At 35.6% G+C, this 18,882-nt stretch overlaps 1 protein-coding gene across 1 annotated transcript in view; it reads left to right on the forward strand.

Annotated features, from left to right (window-relative positions):
• COL24A1 (collagen type XXIV alpha 1 chain) overlaps nucleotides 1-17,927 on the forward strand; it is a 363,647-nt gene extending 345,720 nt beyond the window's left edge. Inside the window, exons 57-61 of the mRNA XM_052638047.1 lie at nucleotides 6,303-6,368; nucleotides 7,001-7,169; nucleotides 12,077-12,186; nucleotides 14,780-14,995; nucleotides 17,781-17,927. Coding sequence (XP_052494007.1) covers nucleotides 6,303-6,368; nucleotides 7,001-7,169; nucleotides 12,077-12,186; nucleotides 14,780-14,995; nucleotides 17,781-17,927 — 708 coding nt within the window. The remainder of the gene's footprint in view (nucleotides 1-6,302; nucleotides 6,369-7,000; nucleotides 7,170-12,076; nucleotides 12,187-14,779; nucleotides 14,996-17,780) is intronic.
• The last annotated feature ends 955 nt before the right edge of the window (nucleotides 17,928-18,882 follow it).

An 18,882-nucleotide genomic window follows, 5' to 3' on the forward strand; every position in this document is an offset into this window, starting at 1 on the left:
ATCACCAACTCCCGGAGTTCACTCAGACTCACGTCCATCGAGTCAGTGATGCCATCCAGCCATCTCATCCTCTGTCGTCCCCTTCTCCTCCTGCCCCCAATCCCTCCCAGCAACAGAGTCTTTTCCAATGAGTCAACTCTTCGCATGAGGTGGCCAAAGTATTGGAGTTTCAGCTTCAGCATCATTCCTTCCAAAGAAATCCCAGGGCTGATCTCCTTCAGAATGGACTGGTTGGATCTCCTTGCAGTCCAAGGGACTCTCAAGAGTCTTCTCCAACACCACAGTTCAAAAGCATCAATTCTTTGGTGCTCAGCTTTCTTCACAGACCAATTCTTACATCCATACATGACCACTGGAACCTTAGGTTTGGTTTTATCTACAAGAAATCAGTGCCAAACCCAATATCATGAAGCATTTCCCATATATTTTCTTCTAAGAGTTTGAGAGTTTTAGCTCTTACCTTTAATTATCTGACCCATTTTGAGTTAATTTTTGTTTATAAGTAAGAGTCTAACTTCATTGGGTTTCATGTGGATATCAAATTTTTCCAGCACTATTTGTTGACAGACTGTTCTTCATAGGGAATGGCCTTCACACCTTTCTCAAAAACTATTTAACCATATGTGTAAGGGTTTATTCCTGCACTCTATTTCACTGATCTATGTGTCCATCTGTATGCCAGTACCACACTGTTTTGATTATTGTTAACTTTGTAGTAAGTTTTGAAATTAAAGTATGAAACCTCCGACTTTGTTGTCCTTCTTCAAAATTGTTTGGGATATATACTCTCTTTTATAGTTACTAGTATAGTTATCTTTACCAGTGAAATTTATTTCTTCATGTGGATTCAAACTTCTGTCTTGTATCCTTTATTTCTGTCCAAAGGACTCCCTTTATTGTTTTTCTAGGAAGGGTTTGCTAGTGATAAATTACCTCAGCTTTTGTTTAAATAGGCATGTCTTCATTTTTCCTTCTTCTCGAAGGATAGTTTTACTGGATATAGAATTCTTGGTTGACATTCTTTTTCCTTCAGCACTCCAAATATGTCATCCTACTGCTTTCTCACCTTTATGGTTTTTGATGAAAAATCCCATCCCTTGGATATGATGAGTCCTTCTCTCTGCAATCAAGATTCTCTATTTTTAGCTTTCAACAGTTTGATTATGAGGTATCTAGGGGAATTCACGGAGAAGGTAATGGCACCCCACTCCAGTACTCTTGCCTGGAAAATCCCATAGATGGAGGAGCCTGATAGGCTGCAGACCATGGGGTCTCGAAGAGTCGGACACGACTGAGCAACTTCACTTTCACTTTCATGCATTGGAGAAGGAAATGGCAACCCACTCCAGTGTTCTTGCCTGGAGAATCCCAGGGACGGGGGAGCCTGGTGGGCTGCTGTCTATGGGGTCGCACAGAGTCGAACACGACTGAAGCAACTTAGCAGTAGTAGCAGCAGGGGAGTTCAATGAGCTTCTTGGATGCAGAGATTAATATTTTTCATCAAATTTGGGAAATTTTCAGCAATTATTTCTTGAAATATTCTTTCTGCCCCCTTTTTTCTGAGACTCCCATCATGCATACATTGGTATGTTTTATGGTTTCTGTAGGTCAATGAGTCTATTCATTTTCTGCATTAATTTTTCTTTTTACTCCTCTGACTGGATAATCTCAATAAACTGTTTTCAAGCTCACTGATTCTTTGTAGTCTACTGAAATCTACAGTTGAGCCTCTCAAGTAAATTTTCATTTCAGTTACTGTTAACGTTCAACTGCAAAACTTATACTTGGTTCTTTTCTATAATTTCTATCTCCTTACATTTTTTATTTGGTAAGACATTTTTTCATGCTTTAGTTCTGTAGACATGATTTCCTTTAGTTCTTTGAATATATCTAAAATAGCTAATCAAAGTTTTGTCTACTACATTCAACATGTAGGCTTCCACAGGGACAATTTCCATTGATTGCTTGATTTTTTTCCCATGTATAAGAGTCACACTTTAATGTTACTTAGCATGGCTTGTCACTTTTTCTTGAAAACTGGACATTTTAAATAATATAGAGTGGCATCTCTAAAAGTCAAATTATTCACCCCAACCTTAGTGTATAGTGTTGTTATTTGTTGTTTTTATTATTTAGTGACTTTTCCTAATAAAGTCTGTGTTCTTTGACATATGGGAACACTAAAGTCTCTACTCAGTTAGTTTAGTGGTCAACTAAGGGTTGAGGAGAGGTTTCCTTAAATGCCAGAACTAATGTTTCCCAGTTTTTGCCAAGGGTCTCTGTGAGCATGTTGGAGCATCCCTTCAGTTCTCAGCCAGGCAACTGACAAATTCCTATTTCACAGAGCCTGAAGATGAGCCAGAGGAGAGAGCTTAGGACCTTCTTGTGTTTTTCTGATCATGTGCCCAGCCCTATGCATTTCCAGGAATATGTCACACCAGAGCATTTCAGAATTTCTAAGGACATCTCATTCCCTGATTTTTGCCTGTTTGCCCCAACTGTCTTCTAATGTTTCTAGCAGCCACAAAGTTAAACAATTCCATCTAAAATTTTTTTAATGTTCCTTAGGAAAGACTTTCTGCACTGAGTGAGCTCTGAGTCAGGTAAAATAAAGACAGCCTTGCAAGTGGTGGCTTTAAGGGAACCACCAGACAGGTCAAATAACAACATTTCACTGGAAAGGAGGCATTGAAGCAACTCTCAGCCCCATTCTACTCCCTCCTGTGGTTTCCAGGCGTCTTGTTTTCACTGCAATTGCAGGCTGTTGGTTTTCAAAGCTACCACAGAGCTGGAAAGAGAGGCATGGGAATAGGGCAAATTAAAGCTTTACAGAGCTCGCTGCCCTTCCTAAAATTCAACTACTTTTCTGAAGTGAATGCTCTCCGGATTTACAGCAAGCATTTTGTTAATTTCTGTAAATCTGAAATACTTCATTCTGACATTCTTTTTTCCAGTTTTCTCATTGCTTTTATAGAAGAGAGAATTCTGGAGGTCATTAGTCCACCATTTTTCCTGTCTCCTAAGTCTCTGATCTTCAGCACACATTTTTTAAATATTCTGTGTGATAAAATGGAAGAGCATATAGATCAGTTCTGCTGCACTGAAGTACAATGAATGGTTGACTCAAAAGTGCTTGTGGAATTCAGTTGCAAGCTGAACTAGCTGCTTTTTTCATGGAACACCATTTTTAATCGTCAGAATGACAGTTGTTTAAACATGAGGACTTGGCAGATATTTTCTTGAAAATGAATTAAGTGAGCCTGTCATTTTAAGGAGAACAACTGACAACTTGATACCAATAATAAATTCCAAGCTTTCAAGCAACAGTAACAATTGAAAGCTTGTATGTATTACAAGTTTGAAAACTTCCCAATAGTTATGTTTTTATGATGGGATTGGTGATGATGTTAATGAATGTAATCTTTTGATACAACATAATAAAACATGTATTTGGAAGGACTGCATTATCTCATTAACCATTTTCCAAGTAATTGAATCATGAATTTTTTTTAAATCATTATTTTTAACAAAGTAGGTAAATGATTTTTTTTTTAGAATCCATCTTTTAAGTTTAATAGATTAATATATTTTAATATGAGTATAAAATTTATAGATAAGTTTTCAACTAACACTTAATTAACTCCCACTTGTCTAGTTGCAGTATATATCAAAGAAGAATATTCACGATTATTTGAAAAGGCTACTAAAATATTTTCTTGCCAACTGCATATCTTCTTTTAGGCTGGATTTTCTTCATATAGTTCATATAGTTCTTCATATAGTTCAGCTAAAATAACATTTTAACAGATTGAAAATAGAAGCAAATATGAGAATCTAGCTATTTCCTATTAATTCAGACATTAAAGAGAATACATAAGTATAAAACAGTGCCATTCTTCTTATAAATTTTTTAGTTTTCAAAAGTTAATTTTTCATTAAAAATATTTATATTAACATGTAATAGGTTTATTTAAAGTAATTAACACATTTTTAAGTTTTATATTTTAATTGATACTATGGTAAATATCAAAAGCTGTAATTCACATAAATAAAAGTTCTTTAAAGCCCTTTACATTTATTTATTTAAAAGTACAACAGGGTCCTGAGTCAGAAGAACCTGAGAACTGCTCATTGCTAGTTTTTCTATGATCAAAGCTCTAATGACAAATAAAGATGGCTGTTGTTTCCTACTTAAGTCATGTCTGACTCTTTGCGACCCTGTGAACTGTAGCCCACCACACTCCTCTGTCTGTGGGATTCTCCAGGCAAGAATACTAGAGTGGCTTGCCATTTCCTTCTCCAGGGGACCTTCCCGACCCAAGGATCGAACTCAGGTCTCCCACATTGCAGGCAGACACTTTAACCTCTGAGCCACCAGGGAAGCCCTTCCTACTTAAGTCAATTGCCTATATTTAGTGCCAATATTTTTTTTGTGACCCATGTCCAAAATCTGCCAGTTCTCACAAACATGATGGTCAGAATTAACTTGCACAGAATTTTTAATGCTAAAGCCTTTCTTCTTGAGTAGGCCATGCTTCTCTATCTCCAGGCCTTTGTGTTGGCACCTCTGCCTAGAAAACTCTCCACCCATTCTCCTAACAATTCATATTTATTCTTCAGATCTCAGTTCAAATATCACTACCTCCAGGAAGCCTATGGAGATCTATTCCTTCCAAGTCTCTTATATCCTCCAAATTTGATTAAATAAGACTCCATAATTTCTCTTATAGGTCCATGCACTTTTCTTTAATAGCACATATCCCAATTTGTAAGTGTGTTATGTTTTAGATTATTTGACTGATGCCTTTTTTGACCTCTAAACTTTAGCTCTACAAGGGCAAGGTTGTTTTGTTTTGTATTATTTGCTTACCATTTTATCCTCAATATGTGTTTGGCGGCATACATATGCAAATATTTTCCAACATGAAAACCACATGTTGAGGCAAAGATGAGTATCCCATCATTGTTGATTGTCCCATCATTTTAAATAGTTTTCCATATACACAATGGAGTATTACTCAGCCGTTAAAAAGAATTCATTTGAATCAGTTCTGATGAGATGGATGAAACTGGAGCCGATTATACAGAGTGAAGTAAGCCAGAAAGAAAAACACCAATACAGTATACTAACACATATATATGGAATTTAGAAAGATGGCAATGACGACCCTGTATGCAAGACAGGAAAAAAGACACAGCTGTGTATAACAGACTTTTGGACTCAGAGGGAGAGGGAGAGGGTGGGATGATTTGGGAGAATGGCATTCTGTCATGTATACTATCATGTAAGAATTGAATCGTCAGTCTATGTCTGACGCAGGATACAGCATGCTTGGGGCTGGTGCATGGGGATGACCCACAGAGATGTTATGGGGAGGGAGGTGGGAGGGGGGGTTCATGTTTGGGAACACATGTAAGAATTAAAGATTTTAAAATTAAAAAAAAATAAAAAATAAAAAAAATAAATAAATACATGAATTGCAAAAATAAATAAATAAATAAATAGTTTTCCAAATTATCAACCATGAGTTATGGGAGATGTTGAAAAGAGTTTCTGTTATATGCACTTGCAAGTAAAAAGATATCTCAGCAGTACAATCATTCTGAAAGAAATCAGATGCTTGATTTGCTCACACAAATGCCATTTCACAGAATTTTCTCCCAACTTATGCTTCTTAGTTTCCAAGCTTTTTTAAAAATAAAATACGAAAAGACTTTTTACTAATGGTTATTCTGGGTCTTTCTCTAAAAATATCTTTTATTAAATTCTGGAGGAGATTGTATTTATGTTGTATTATTTCTTTTGGGACTTGACACATTTTCCAACTTCAGAAATTGTTTTTAAGACCACAGAAGTATCAGATTAAACTAATGTGGTGACTACCTCAAGACAGTAATATTTTATTCTACTTCTTCCAAGAATGTAACTGTTAAAAATTACTACAGTTATTTATTCTTCACTTTACAATTTATTAACGGAGGGGATCATATTTCATTCTTCTTCCATGTAAGTAACTTTTGTGTGTGTTTTCAGGCAGCAGAGACAAATAGTTTTTCATTTGCGAACTCTGGACTTTGGTCCTGTTTTAATTAGGAGACTTTTGAAATTTGGATGAAGGCAGCATATTGTCCTTTCAGATAGCTAGGCAATATTTGTGAGACCAGTCTAACCATAAGAGTTACAAATTCAGATAATAAGTCTAGTATGCTTTAACAGCAGTGCTTTCAGAATTTATAGCCTTTACTTTAGAGCACTCAGTGTTGATCTTATTGCTAATCGCAAATGGTTTTGTTTTACACAGAAACAAATGGATATCAATGCTGCTATTCAAGCCTTGATTGAATCACATACTGCCCTACAGATGGAGGTAATATATCTGCCTTTATTTACATTGGCACATTCAATCTACAAATTAAACAGAAATATTTTTTCAGAGGCCAAAATGTGACTTTATCTCAAGGCCTGTATTTACAGGAGATTAAAAGTAATGAAACCATTTTTAAAGACAAAGAAAACAATTTTAATAAACAGAAATACATGTATAAGATTTTTAAGGAAAATATTTAAAACAAAAATATTGTCAAAGGATTTTCAAAATAAGAATTTGGTATTACAGAAGAAAATAGTTAAATGAAGTTAGCCATTTCTTAAAATGGCATCTATCTAGCATCATTATTCATTTTTCTTAAGCTCTATTTATCCATTGTATATAGGGGTTTTTTAAAATTATGCTGTAGGGATAGTAATTGTTAAGTTTTAGGTCAGCTTGAAAAGTAGACTTTTGAGTGTGAATTTAACCTCTTGTTAGGATCAAGATTAACAAAACACAAATACTTATAGTTAAGTATAAACTGTTCTTTACATCCTACTCTCAACTCACTGCACACAATAGGAGTACACTTTTCTTCTGTCTTGATCTTTGTTGATCACTTGGGTTACATACTGGTAATGACTACTCTATGCTTCTTCGCTAATATGATTTTCATGATGACTTGGCAGAGCTACCAGAATACTGAAGTAACTTTAATTGACCACAGTGCAGAGATCTTCAAAACCTTGAACTATCTTGGCAATTTACTACACAGCATCAAGCATCCTCTTGGCACACGAGATAATCCAGCACAGATCTGCAAAGATTTGCTTAACTGTGAACACAAAGTATCAGATGGTAAGTTATTGGTTTCCTTAAACTGTGATATTTCATTTCATCATTTCAGTGTGTTTGAGATTTCTAGTGTATTTATGCCAAATCTTATGATTTTTGATAAAACCATGGCAGAGGCATTTTAAGGTCATCAAGAACCAAATACGTACTTCTTAAGGTAAATATGGTTTCTGATATCAAAGTATTATTTTTTTAAGGGTTTGCTTTATAAAGATCTTCTACTACAAAATCTGACATATCCCCAGATTTTCTTACCCCATCTATGTCACTCGCTTATACTCTGTGCTTAGAATACATGTTAAAAATAAAAAATAGGAGGAAAGGTTAACTTTTGAACTAACAGACAATATTATCTGTCAGGACCACCAGAGTTGGGAACATGAAGAAAGAGATCATAGTCCCCCCCTCTATTACACTCCCTAAAATTAATTTTTACATAAAATGGGATTTAAATGCCTCATTTTGGAATCTGTCTATAAAGATGGAGGCTTGTCATGCTTGGAATCATCTCATCCTCACATTGATACCTCAAAATCCATTAGCCAGAGTGGCAAAAATAGAGCCATCAAGCAAAAGGTTTAAAGCAAGTGGAGGAGCCATTACTATCTGATGATCAACAGGGAAACCCTGTCTGCTACAATATGTCATTTAATTTTAATTTTGATGGGGTCTATATAGTCAGCTATACAATCAATATGAGTAGTTATTTTTGGTAAAAACTCTAGTCCTAACATACAATGATACATATGCTGATTTGACAATAAGTTACTTAATTCTGTAGGATGGACAGTAGTTCATATTTCATTTTTTATACCCATGTGTTTACATGCAAATATACATGTATAAATATATGTTTGTCTAAGAGCATCTTCCATTCTAGAAGTGTAGCAAAAATATTTGTTTTATTTATATTAATAAAATGCTTAACTTCTATAGATGTCTCCTACCTTAGATTATCACAAAAACAAATAATATTTCTAGTTACAGCTTCCCATCATAATTAAATTTGACTCTTTCCTATATTTGAGGGTATAAAAATATATTTCTATAGAACTGAAAGGAACAAAGACATTATAGGGCATACCAATTACTAAAATCTAATTCAAGGTCTGCCTTCTTCATAGGAGAAATAGCTAAGTTGTATGGCTTGCAAGGTATTAGGAAATTATTTATGCCCAAAAATACTTTCATCACTAGGAGATTGTAAGTGCAGTAGAAAAACCAAAAACAACAGGGAAGGGGGGATGTGATAGAAAGTAGGGTTGAGGGTGAAGTTTTAAATAGAGTAGGTAGATAAATCATCTCTGAGAAAGTGACATTTGAGCAATATCAGGAGGAGGTAAGGGAAGAAGCCACAGGGAATCTGGGGGAAAGAGCTTTCCAGGAAGAAAGAACAAATGCAAAGACCCTGAACCTATGTTTAGCATGTCCTATTAGCAAGAAGGTTAAGGTGACTGGAAGAGGTGCGTAAGGAGAAGAATGGTAGGAAATGAAGTCAGAAAGATGTCAAGAAACCAGATTATATAGAATATTATAGGCTAATCAAAAGACTCCAGCTCTTACTCTGAATAGGATGGAAAGTTTTAGAAGAGTTAGAGCAAAGGAATGGCAAGACTTGACTTAAATTTTGAAAATGTTACTCTTGGTGATGTATCACAAATATAATGAGGACAGGGTAGAAGGAGCCATTGAGAAAGCTACAAAATTAATCCAATAAGGGATGATGATGTTTTGGACTAGAGTTAGTGGTGGGAAAGTGGTAAGAAATGGTTAAATCTTTGGATAAGCTTCAAGGTAGAGCCAACAGGTTTTTTTGTTGATAATTCAGATATGGATTTTGAGAGAAACAGAATGAGAAAGAATGACGCTAAGAGTTTTGACTAAAGGACTGCTAAGTCGCTTCAGTCGTATCCGACTCTGTGTGACCCTATGGACTGCAGCCTACCAGGCTCCTCCGTCCATGGGAGTTTCCAGGCTAGAGTACTGGAGTGGGACTAGAAGTGTGGAATTGCTGTCTATACAGATAGAGAAGCAAGTTTGGAATCAAGATGAGGAGTTCAGTTTGGGATGTATTTGAGATGTCTGTTAGACATTCAAGGAAGTATGTCAAGTAGGTAGTGTCTATTCAGGAGAGAGGTCAGGAGAGAGGCCCTGGTTATGGATAAAATATATAAAGTCATTTGCATATAAATAGCACCTAGTGCCCTGAAACTCTCTAGGACTACCCTAAAGAGTAGATTTTTTTAAAGTTCTAAGAACTGTGCCTTAGAACTCTTCCATGTTTACAGATCAGGCAGTTGAGGAGGAACTAGCAGAGAAAACTAAGAAGAAGCTGTCGCTGAGATAGGAGAAAAAGTAGATGGGTGTGAAGAAAATGTTCGCCTGAAGAGGCAGGGATCTACTGGGCCAATGTCAAGTTAGGTGAAGACTGAAAAAGGCTACTAGATTTAGTAATGGGAAGTTCTTTGATGCTCTTTGCAAGAGCAGTTTAGAGGCATGGTAGCAGTTAAAACTGTCAGGTTTTAAGAGAAAATGGTGGAGCTGGAGAGTTTCCACTCTCAGTTAGGAAGCAGGTAATTCAATTTGCCTAACTAAATTTTTAAAAAGTTAAAAACATAAAATACTGACAAAGTAGAAAGGATTTTGAAGAACGCAGCAGAGATGGGCACACACTTACAGCTGCTTTTGCCCTGGGTGCGTCCAGCAACTGAGTAGTGCAATAGGGGATTAAAGGTTGGAATCCGAAGCCCACAGATGGTGGGGATTCAGGCTTTCAAAGGTCTATACTCTGGGAGTAAAAATGATGGGATCAAAGAATTATTGGAGTCAGGACACTAGAGGGAATGAGCCAAAATGAGAAGAGAGGTGAAATCATGGAGGAGATCTAGCTGCAGGTAATAAACCTAAAAAAAGACTAGGGCATGGCCTTGGGAGTTAATGATGTGAGTAGGCAGAACAGGAGAAGGCTACAAAAAAATTGGTGGGAAAGAATTGGAGGAACTGAGTAGAGGTCAGAATATTACAAATATCAACAACATGGATGTAAAATCACCATGAATTAGGTTATAAAGAGCTAGCCAAAGGCTAAAATCAAAGAAATAAAGCTGATGATGGCAACAGAACAGGTGACAGGCGATCGAGTGCAATGACAAAAATTTTACCATGGAGTGTTCTCAGACTGAAAGCAGGGATAATGGTCTGAAGTGGCAACAAGGAGCAAGAAAGACCCCTTCCTGACTCAGGCACAATGCTGTAGAGGCTGTGGCAGAAAGGGCTTGCATGGAAACAGTGGCTCTCTCTCAGGAGAGAGCCAATTTTGAGTTCAAGCATTTAGGCCTACAAAAGATGTATTATGGTATAATGCTTATATCCTAAAAAAATATGAAGCCCCCTACCAATTCACCAGTGAATAACAATGCCTGAGTGCAAAGCACTCCAACCCATGTAAGAATGAGATCTTGCTTGATAGAAAACCTTTCATAAAGCTTATATGTCCGCTCACATAGTAGAGGAAACTATTGCTTGAATGAGAGGAGATGATGAGTCAAGATATATGTCTACCTCTTTAGTTAAGACTGTAAGCCTGCATCAGATCCTGGTTTTTAAAAAGCCAGCTTTAATTTCTACAAACTGCAAAATGTCCAACATTCTGAGGAAATCGGAGCAGGGAGAAATGGGATACAGAGGTGATATTAGGACTTTTTCACCCTTTTCTTCCATATTTCAATATAGATCAGTGATTCTCCAAATATCCTCCATGAACTAGAATTAGATGCAGGTTCTCAAGCCCCATCCCAAATGTAATGATTTAGTAACTCTAGGGGTGGGGCCCAGCTGTTTTAACAGCATCAACAGTCTGAAAACCACTAAAATAGAGATAGTCCCCTACTCTTAGAAGTAACAATTCAAGTTTTAATTTTGTAGGATTAGAAGAATAGTAGAGGGGAAATGGTCGAGGATGTGTGTAAATCTACAATGGCAGACCAGGAGAAGCCCAGAATGAGCAAGAGAAATCTTTGCTATGGGAAACAAATGAAACAAACAAGGGGTTTCTACCTATTATAGAAAATGACCTTTAACAAATACTATTTATTTTTTCTTGCCTTTTTAATGCAAGAAGGCAGGGCCATCTCATTCAAAAATTCCTACTCTTTGCATTTGGAATAAGGTGCTGTTTGAGTATTCTGAGCCTGTTATTCCAGAATTAAGATGCTACCCCAGTACTTTTCAGTTTGAATATGTTCTAAAGTCCAACTTTACGCCCTATTTGATTCTCCTGGACACTCAATGGATGCAAAGGTTGGCAGTCTTACACTGGCTATAGAGACTTCAGTCTTTCCACTCACAAATCTGAAAAGAAAGCACAAAAATAACCATTTAATTGTACACTTTTCTTCTGGGAACAAAAATGGTTATTCCTTTTAATTATCAGTTAAACAAAGATATATTTTTCCTCAGGGAGACTGAAGAGATTTCTATTTTTAAAATATATATATTCATTTTTAAGCTCTGTAATGACATAGTACAAAAATAGACATATATCCTACATTAATTCAACTTCTCTATTAACTTTGTAACTGTAGACAATTCACTTAAGTTGCTGAGTTCATTTTATCTATAGCATGAAGTAACAGATATAGCCATTCAATTATTTTTTATTAAAATTATGAAATGGCCTTAAATTGATAGGTATGTGAAGAATATAGTTTTTTCACTATCAGTTTAACATAATGCTTGCAGCTTTTATTTTTTCACTAAATGTATTGGTTTAAATGTATGATCTTTATAAACTTCTAAGTTTTTTAACAGGAAAAAGTGTGAAAAAATATGTTGAAAGTATGATACTTTTTAAGGATTGTTCAGAAATATTTCAGCATGTCATTTAAATATTTTTGTTTCACAATAAATAGGAAAATATTGGATTGATCCAAATCTTGGATGCCCTTCAGATGCCATTGAGGTTTTCTGCAATTTCAGTGCTGGTGGTCAGACATGTTTATCTCCTATCTCTGTGACAAAGGTAAATTCTGAATTTAGCATATATACTGGTACTTGCCCACTATCAGTAAATAGTGAGTTTTTAAAAATCTTCCACTTTAAATAATTATGAATTTTATGAGTGGAAGCAAGATATTCTCTACCATATATGAGAAAGAAACTTTTTGGTTTTTAAAACTAATCCTGTTAATTCTTGACATTTTGATTACGTATTTTTATGACTGGCTTAGTTTGGCTTACTCTACTGACTATGCTTTTTAAATCCCTTTTAAAAATGTAAAACATATGTTTTTATGCTCATGCATTCATTAGAAAATTCCAAAACAGCTGCAGTGTTTGTATTCAGTAATCAGTTACCTAAGGTTTTTACTGAAAATGACATCATCATCATTAAAAGAAGAATTCTGCCACAAAACTTGCTATTTTGGGTGACTGGGAACAAAAATAACCTCCCTGAAATATCCACTGGGTAGTATTTAAAACATATGTATATTTCTATAAACTAAATGTTTAGAATGAACAAAAGTTAGTTTGGTATAACACTGGGTATTGTAACAAGCATTTCTCAATCCTAAAGCTTGCTGCTGCTGCTGCTGCTGCTAAGTCGCTTCAGTCATGTCCGGCTCTGTGCGACCCCATAGACAGCAGCCTACCAGGCTCCCCAATCCCTGGGATTCTCCAGGCAAGAACACTGGAGTGGGTTGCCATTTCCTTCTCCAATGCATGAAAGTGAAAAGTGAAAGTAAAGTTGCTCAGTTGTATCCGACTCTTTGCGACCCCATGGACTGCAGCCTACCAGGCTCCTCCGTCCATGGGATCTACCTATAACATATATCAAAGAAACCAAAACTGCATTTCTTTCTTTTTCTGGTTAACACCTTGGCCTTCTCAAGAACTAATTTTTCGTGGACAAAGAACTGATACATGGACCTACTGTGTGTTTCTTTCCACCATAAGAAGGCATCAGCTAAAAAGTACAGTGTGTCAGTGTCTCCAACTGCTTAGAATTAGACTGTCCTCTTCTCCTGAAACGCTCCCCCTCATTAACCAGGGTGTTTCATCCACTTATCTCATTAGGCATTCACCACTGTTACCCAAAGCAGAACAGGGGAGGACTCTTCTATTTCTGTGGAATATGTATAATGCTAATGAGGAGCAGTAAGATCGCCTTACTTCCAAACTAACCACATAATCACCCTCATGCCCCTGCTTTTAGCCCAGGATTTTTATTTGGGTTATCATGGAAGAAAAGAAAAGAGGGGAGTACAAAGAAGATAAAATCAGTGAAGGAGCCATATTCCAGTTCTTTCCTTGGCTGAATTAATTCCCCCCATTTCTCCCATCCATAAATTCAACCTTAGAAAGACTGCACAGGTAATGGAAAGAATAGTAGACTTGGAATCAGGGACCTGGATTCTAATTTCTGTTCCTCTGAAAACCTGGGAAATGATACTGTGACCCACCAGAAAGCCCACTCCTTGCCAGGCACTGTGCTAACTAAATGACACTTGACAACTCACATCCTTGTAACAATCCTGTATTGGTGTTATACCCAAACTTGCCAATAAGGAAACTGGGCTTAGAAAGGCTCCATATTTCACAGGTTTGTAGTTCTCATCTACAAAATCAAAGAATTTGAACTGCTTTAGCTCTAATGTTCCTCATGATGATCCTTCCATGTTTTCATCCTTATGCCCCTCCCCTCCGCCCACCTTTCCTTTTCTTCTCTTTCCCTACAGTTTTTTTGTTGTTGTTCTATTACCTTATAACTGATATTCTGATTTGGTGACTGGAGATTAGTATAAATTCCTCAGTAGGAACCACTTCTATTCATTTATGTTATGACCATACCCCTGTTTGAATAATGCTAAAATGATGATGATGTCTAAAGCTACAGAAAAATCTGCTTCCTTGTCCAAATCTAGAAACTTCTTGCTCCAGTACTATCCTACATTGTCCACTTTATTAGTTAATATTTGTTCATGCATTCATTCATGCAATAAACAGCTTATTGACGACTCACTGTATGACCAAAACTGCATTAAGGGTTGACTAACACAAAGATTAAGATTCTTTGTCTTTGTCTTTAAAGGCTCCATAATTAAAATAATTCAACCAATTAATTATCACAACTTTTAACTTATCATTGAAAACTAAAAAAATAAATCTTCAAATGAAAGTACAGACAGAATTTCAGATTTTTATGAAAGAAATTTTAAGCAATAATCCACAACAAGTTATTAATGCATCTTAAATGACATTATACAAACTATTTTTTTAGTCATATTTAGTTGCCTAGTGATATGCTAAAGCCAGCTCATACTGCTCAGGAGAGCCTATTTATTTTAAGATCTCTTGTGAATTCCATGTTAAGTGACACCACCTTGATAGCCTAAAATCAGCCATGGTAGGAGTATTTACAACTATGGAAATTCAGAATTGCCCTTGCAGGGGTGGTGGTTAAGCATTACCAGTACACCACTGACTGGCACTTAAATGTCCTAAAAAGTAGCTTTCTCAAGCCTGCCTTTTAAGGACTTTGTTCAAGTTTCTCCAAACTATAAATTTTTCAGTTGCCATATCTTATAACTCACATATTGTTTCAACGACATTAGTTGGAGTTTGGAATCGGGAAAGTCCAGATGAACTTCCTTCATTTACTGAGCTCAGAAGCCACCCATATCATCACCATTCATTGTCTAAACACTCCAGTGTGGACAAGTCCTCAGACAAGTGGCTCAGGATCGACTCTTGGTTTCAAGGGATGGAATGGTCAGATTTTTGAAGAAAACACTCTACTTGAACCTAAAGTGCTTTCAAATGACTGCAAGGTAAGGGAATGGCATGTTTAGATTTATTCAATATAACTAACTTAAAATTGATTAGACTACATATAATTAACATAAGAGTAAAACTATATAATTAATATGAGAGTAAGACATTGCAAATTGAAGCTACAGAAGAATAAGTTTTAATGTGCCTAATGTGTAATAACCATACATTTTTCATAATCAATTATTCATTTATATCAACTTTTGTCACACCCATTGGTCATCCATGGAGTTTTATATGCAAAATGAGTGTTATTAATGTATTAATTTTTATTCCCCATGTGAAATAATTATAGATGATAGCAGATGGAGCATAAGGGTCTATAGACAAATGTTTTCTTTTGTATATTTTTACTGCTGTGATTCTGCATCTCATTACTTCATGAAAAACAGGTTATAGAGGCAAATCAGGTTTATTTCATATTTTGTCAGTCCCCATAACCTGATGCTAAATAATGGGCAAAATGGCAGTTTGACTCTACAAATCAATATCTGACATAGCCCATTTTTCCTATTAAAATTAAATAATAATGAAGAGTTTATAATTTAAAACATTGTATTGTAGAGCAGGTGTTGGCAAACTACAATCCACAGACCAAATCTAGCCCAGCATTCACTTTACTAAATATATGTTACTGAAACACAGCCACGCTCGTTCATCTCTTTATTATCTAGGGCTGTTATCACACTACAGTGGCAGAGTCAAGTATATATGACCCACAAAACTAAAAGATCTATTTCTAACCCTTTACAGAAGAGTTTGCTGATCCCTATTATAGAGTTATCCACTTACATATCATTAACTTTAAGGAGCATGGTTTCCTGCTCTTGTGTATCATGAAGCCCATGATTTAACATGTCTTATATTTTGAGTGCTTTAGTTTTTCCCAACTAGAGTGCTTTACTTTTTCACATTTCACTTGCAGATAAACTACACTTGCATATTTGAAAAATCATAAAATAAATACTCATAAATATATGGCTCACTCTCTGTAGGTGAAGAAATCAGCATTACCAACAAAATTAACTTTCACAATTTTGTCCAGAAACTTTTAGTGACCCATTGCTATTTCTGAGACACAATCAAAACTTACCAGCAGTTAGAATAGTCGGGCCCCAACCTATTTTTCAAGCTTGGGCTTTCACTGTCTGCGTACCCTGAACTCTGGTCAAACTGATCTATTTATAATAATACCAAAAACAATTCCTACTGCTAATTGTTGGGGACTTATTAGATGACAGGTACTGTGTACTACATACATTATTTAACTATAACAGCTCTATGAAGAAGTTACTATTAGTATCATTTTATAGGTAAGAAAAACTGAAGGCACAGAGGTTAAGTAACTTGTTCAAGGTACAGCAGAGCAAGAAATCAACCCTAAGTGTATACAGTTCCAAAATCCACACTATATTGCCAGGGACGTTTAATGGAAATCTCACTTAATCCTCACTAATTCACATTTTATATGTGAGAATACCTATACCTGGGTGTCTATCAAAATCTGTGCACTTAAACCCCATGCTAGGCTTATTTTCACAACCACTTTCTATCTTTCCAACTGTTTTGTTTTTTCCTATTCATGTCATTCCGCTTCTCTGAAATGCTGTTCTCTACCCCTCTAACCAAGTGGAAATTGTAGGCATACTTCGAGGCCTATCTTCGGTTCTGAATATACAAGGCTTTTCCCTGACTGTTCTAGTTGGAAATGAGGAACTCAGCATTCACTCTCTATATTCGTTATGATGCATGTCATATATGGCCTTATATTATGGCTGTTTGTTTCTCCTCTCCCTGACTAAATTTATAAGCTGCAAGAACTCAGAAGCCAGAATTTACTCATCTTTGTATTTCTTAAGAACTGTAAGAAACTGGAGGATTACATTTTATTCAACTGTGCCAAAAATACTTAGTCTTCAACAAATATTGTTTGAGACTTAATGAAGTTACAGAGAATTCTAGCCTAGTTATTACCTCAAGGTTATGACTTTGGTAATTTATTTTCTGTGAGCTTCTATGCCTTAACTTAAAATGGAATTTATAGATTGAATAATCTCCAAAGTTCCTTCAAATTCTAAAATTTATACCATGATAATTCTGTGAATGAGTAAATGAATAAACTTCTGTATAAAAATCTTCACAAAGCTAGATAACTGTTTCTCTATTTTGTTTTCCTGAAACTTAATCAGAGCATAGTTTTTATTTTATAATAGAATTTACCCTCCAAAAAAGAGCATACAGTAATAAAAGGAAACAGAAAGGCCTAGAAAGAAAGGAAAGGAGGAATGAAACTATATAAACAGTAACCATGGAATGGAAAAAAAGAAACCTAAAACATAATTCAACATAATTATAATTTACTTGTACTGAAGGGATTCTGCATATTTCCTGCCTAGAGTACAGAGAGGGTAAGCGCACTCATTCCCTTTCATCCAAGACAAGTTTCCATCCTGAAGCATCAGTCCCAAATAAAGGAAAACAAAATGGTTACTACTCACATTAGAAGCAGGGCATATCTGGTCCAATGATCCACAGACAACAGAAACAGGAAGCCTCAAGAAAAATCAGAACACACAATGCCATCTAGAAAATGGAATAAGCATATATGTTCATTTACTCATAGTAACTGTTACCCATTCATTGAGCACTTACTCCGTGCCAGGCATTATCTAGGTACTTTCTATTCATTATTTCTAATCCTTAAATCTACACTGTCTATGAAAAGACATTGTCTGCTGCTAATGGAAAAATTACAGATCAAAGCATTTTGTTCTTATTTTTCAGATTCAAGATGGCAGCTGGCATAAGGCAAAATTCCTTTTTCACACCCAGGACCCTAATCAACTTCCAGTAATAGAAGTACAAAAACTTCCTCATCTCAAAACCGAACGGAAGTACTACATTGAAAGCAGTTTCGTATGCTTTCTCTAAGGTCTCTGAATTAGTTCAGAATGCATGCTGTTGGCCAGGTAATTGTTGCAGAGGGAAAAATATAGACAGCAAGTTACTATTGGATATCATGAAATGCATGGAATAAAGCATTGGCTAAATTTTAAAGAATCTCAGGAAGAAAAGACTTCCTCCTAAGAAGGAGACAAGGCATTTTTTAAAGGACTATAACTGATAAAGTATTTAATTCTTTGAAAAATTATATTGATCTGAGCTTTAGAGAATTCCCTAGAACTGAACATTTATAAACATGGAATTCTTCAGGGTATTCTGTATTTTTTGACTGTCTGAGAGCAAAGTACCCGTTAGACAGCTGGAGATGCAAAGCACTATGGAGCAATACTGGCTAATGCTCCCAAATGTGCAATGCTTCTGTCTAAAAACTGCAAGCCACAGTCTAATATGTCTTCTTTTCCCAAATACTAAGCTGTATTCAGGTCCCCAGTGGACATATACATCTTAGCCGGTGGTACACTACCTCTTATGTGTTGCCTTTTTGTGTTGCTTGGTGCTCTTTCTAAAACAAGGTGCTTGTGGCTTTCATAAACTATTTTATTTCTTTATTCGTCTTTGTCATTCTTTAAGAGTGTATGTACTGGTTACATCAATATATGTTTTGATTGTTAGTACTTATTTTAATTTGTTTGGTCATATACTTAATAACAAGTAAAACATTATTTATGTGAAGTTCTTATTTTAAAATTCTCTTTGTGGATATAAAATCAAAGCTAGCACATTGTAACCTGTGCTTAAACACAAGAGAATTGGGAGGGGGTTTTATTGTTTATGTTTTAAATTGCTGTAAAAAATATTATAGGCCAGCTACATCCAGTAGTAGGTTTGGGTTAGAGTTTAGGGGTTGTGATATACTATTTTTAAAAATCCATGATCATCTGGAATGATATTTTGTGTATATATATTTTGTAAAGTTGTAGTT

This window comes from Budorcas taxicolor, chromosome 3, assembly GCF_023091745.1.
Source record: "Budorcas taxicolor isolate Tak-1 chromosome 3, Takin1.1, whole genome shotgun sequence".
In the NCBI taxonomy this organism is placed as follows: Eukaryota; Metazoa; Chordata; class Mammalia; order Artiodactyla; family Bovidae; genus Budorcas; species Budorcas taxicolor.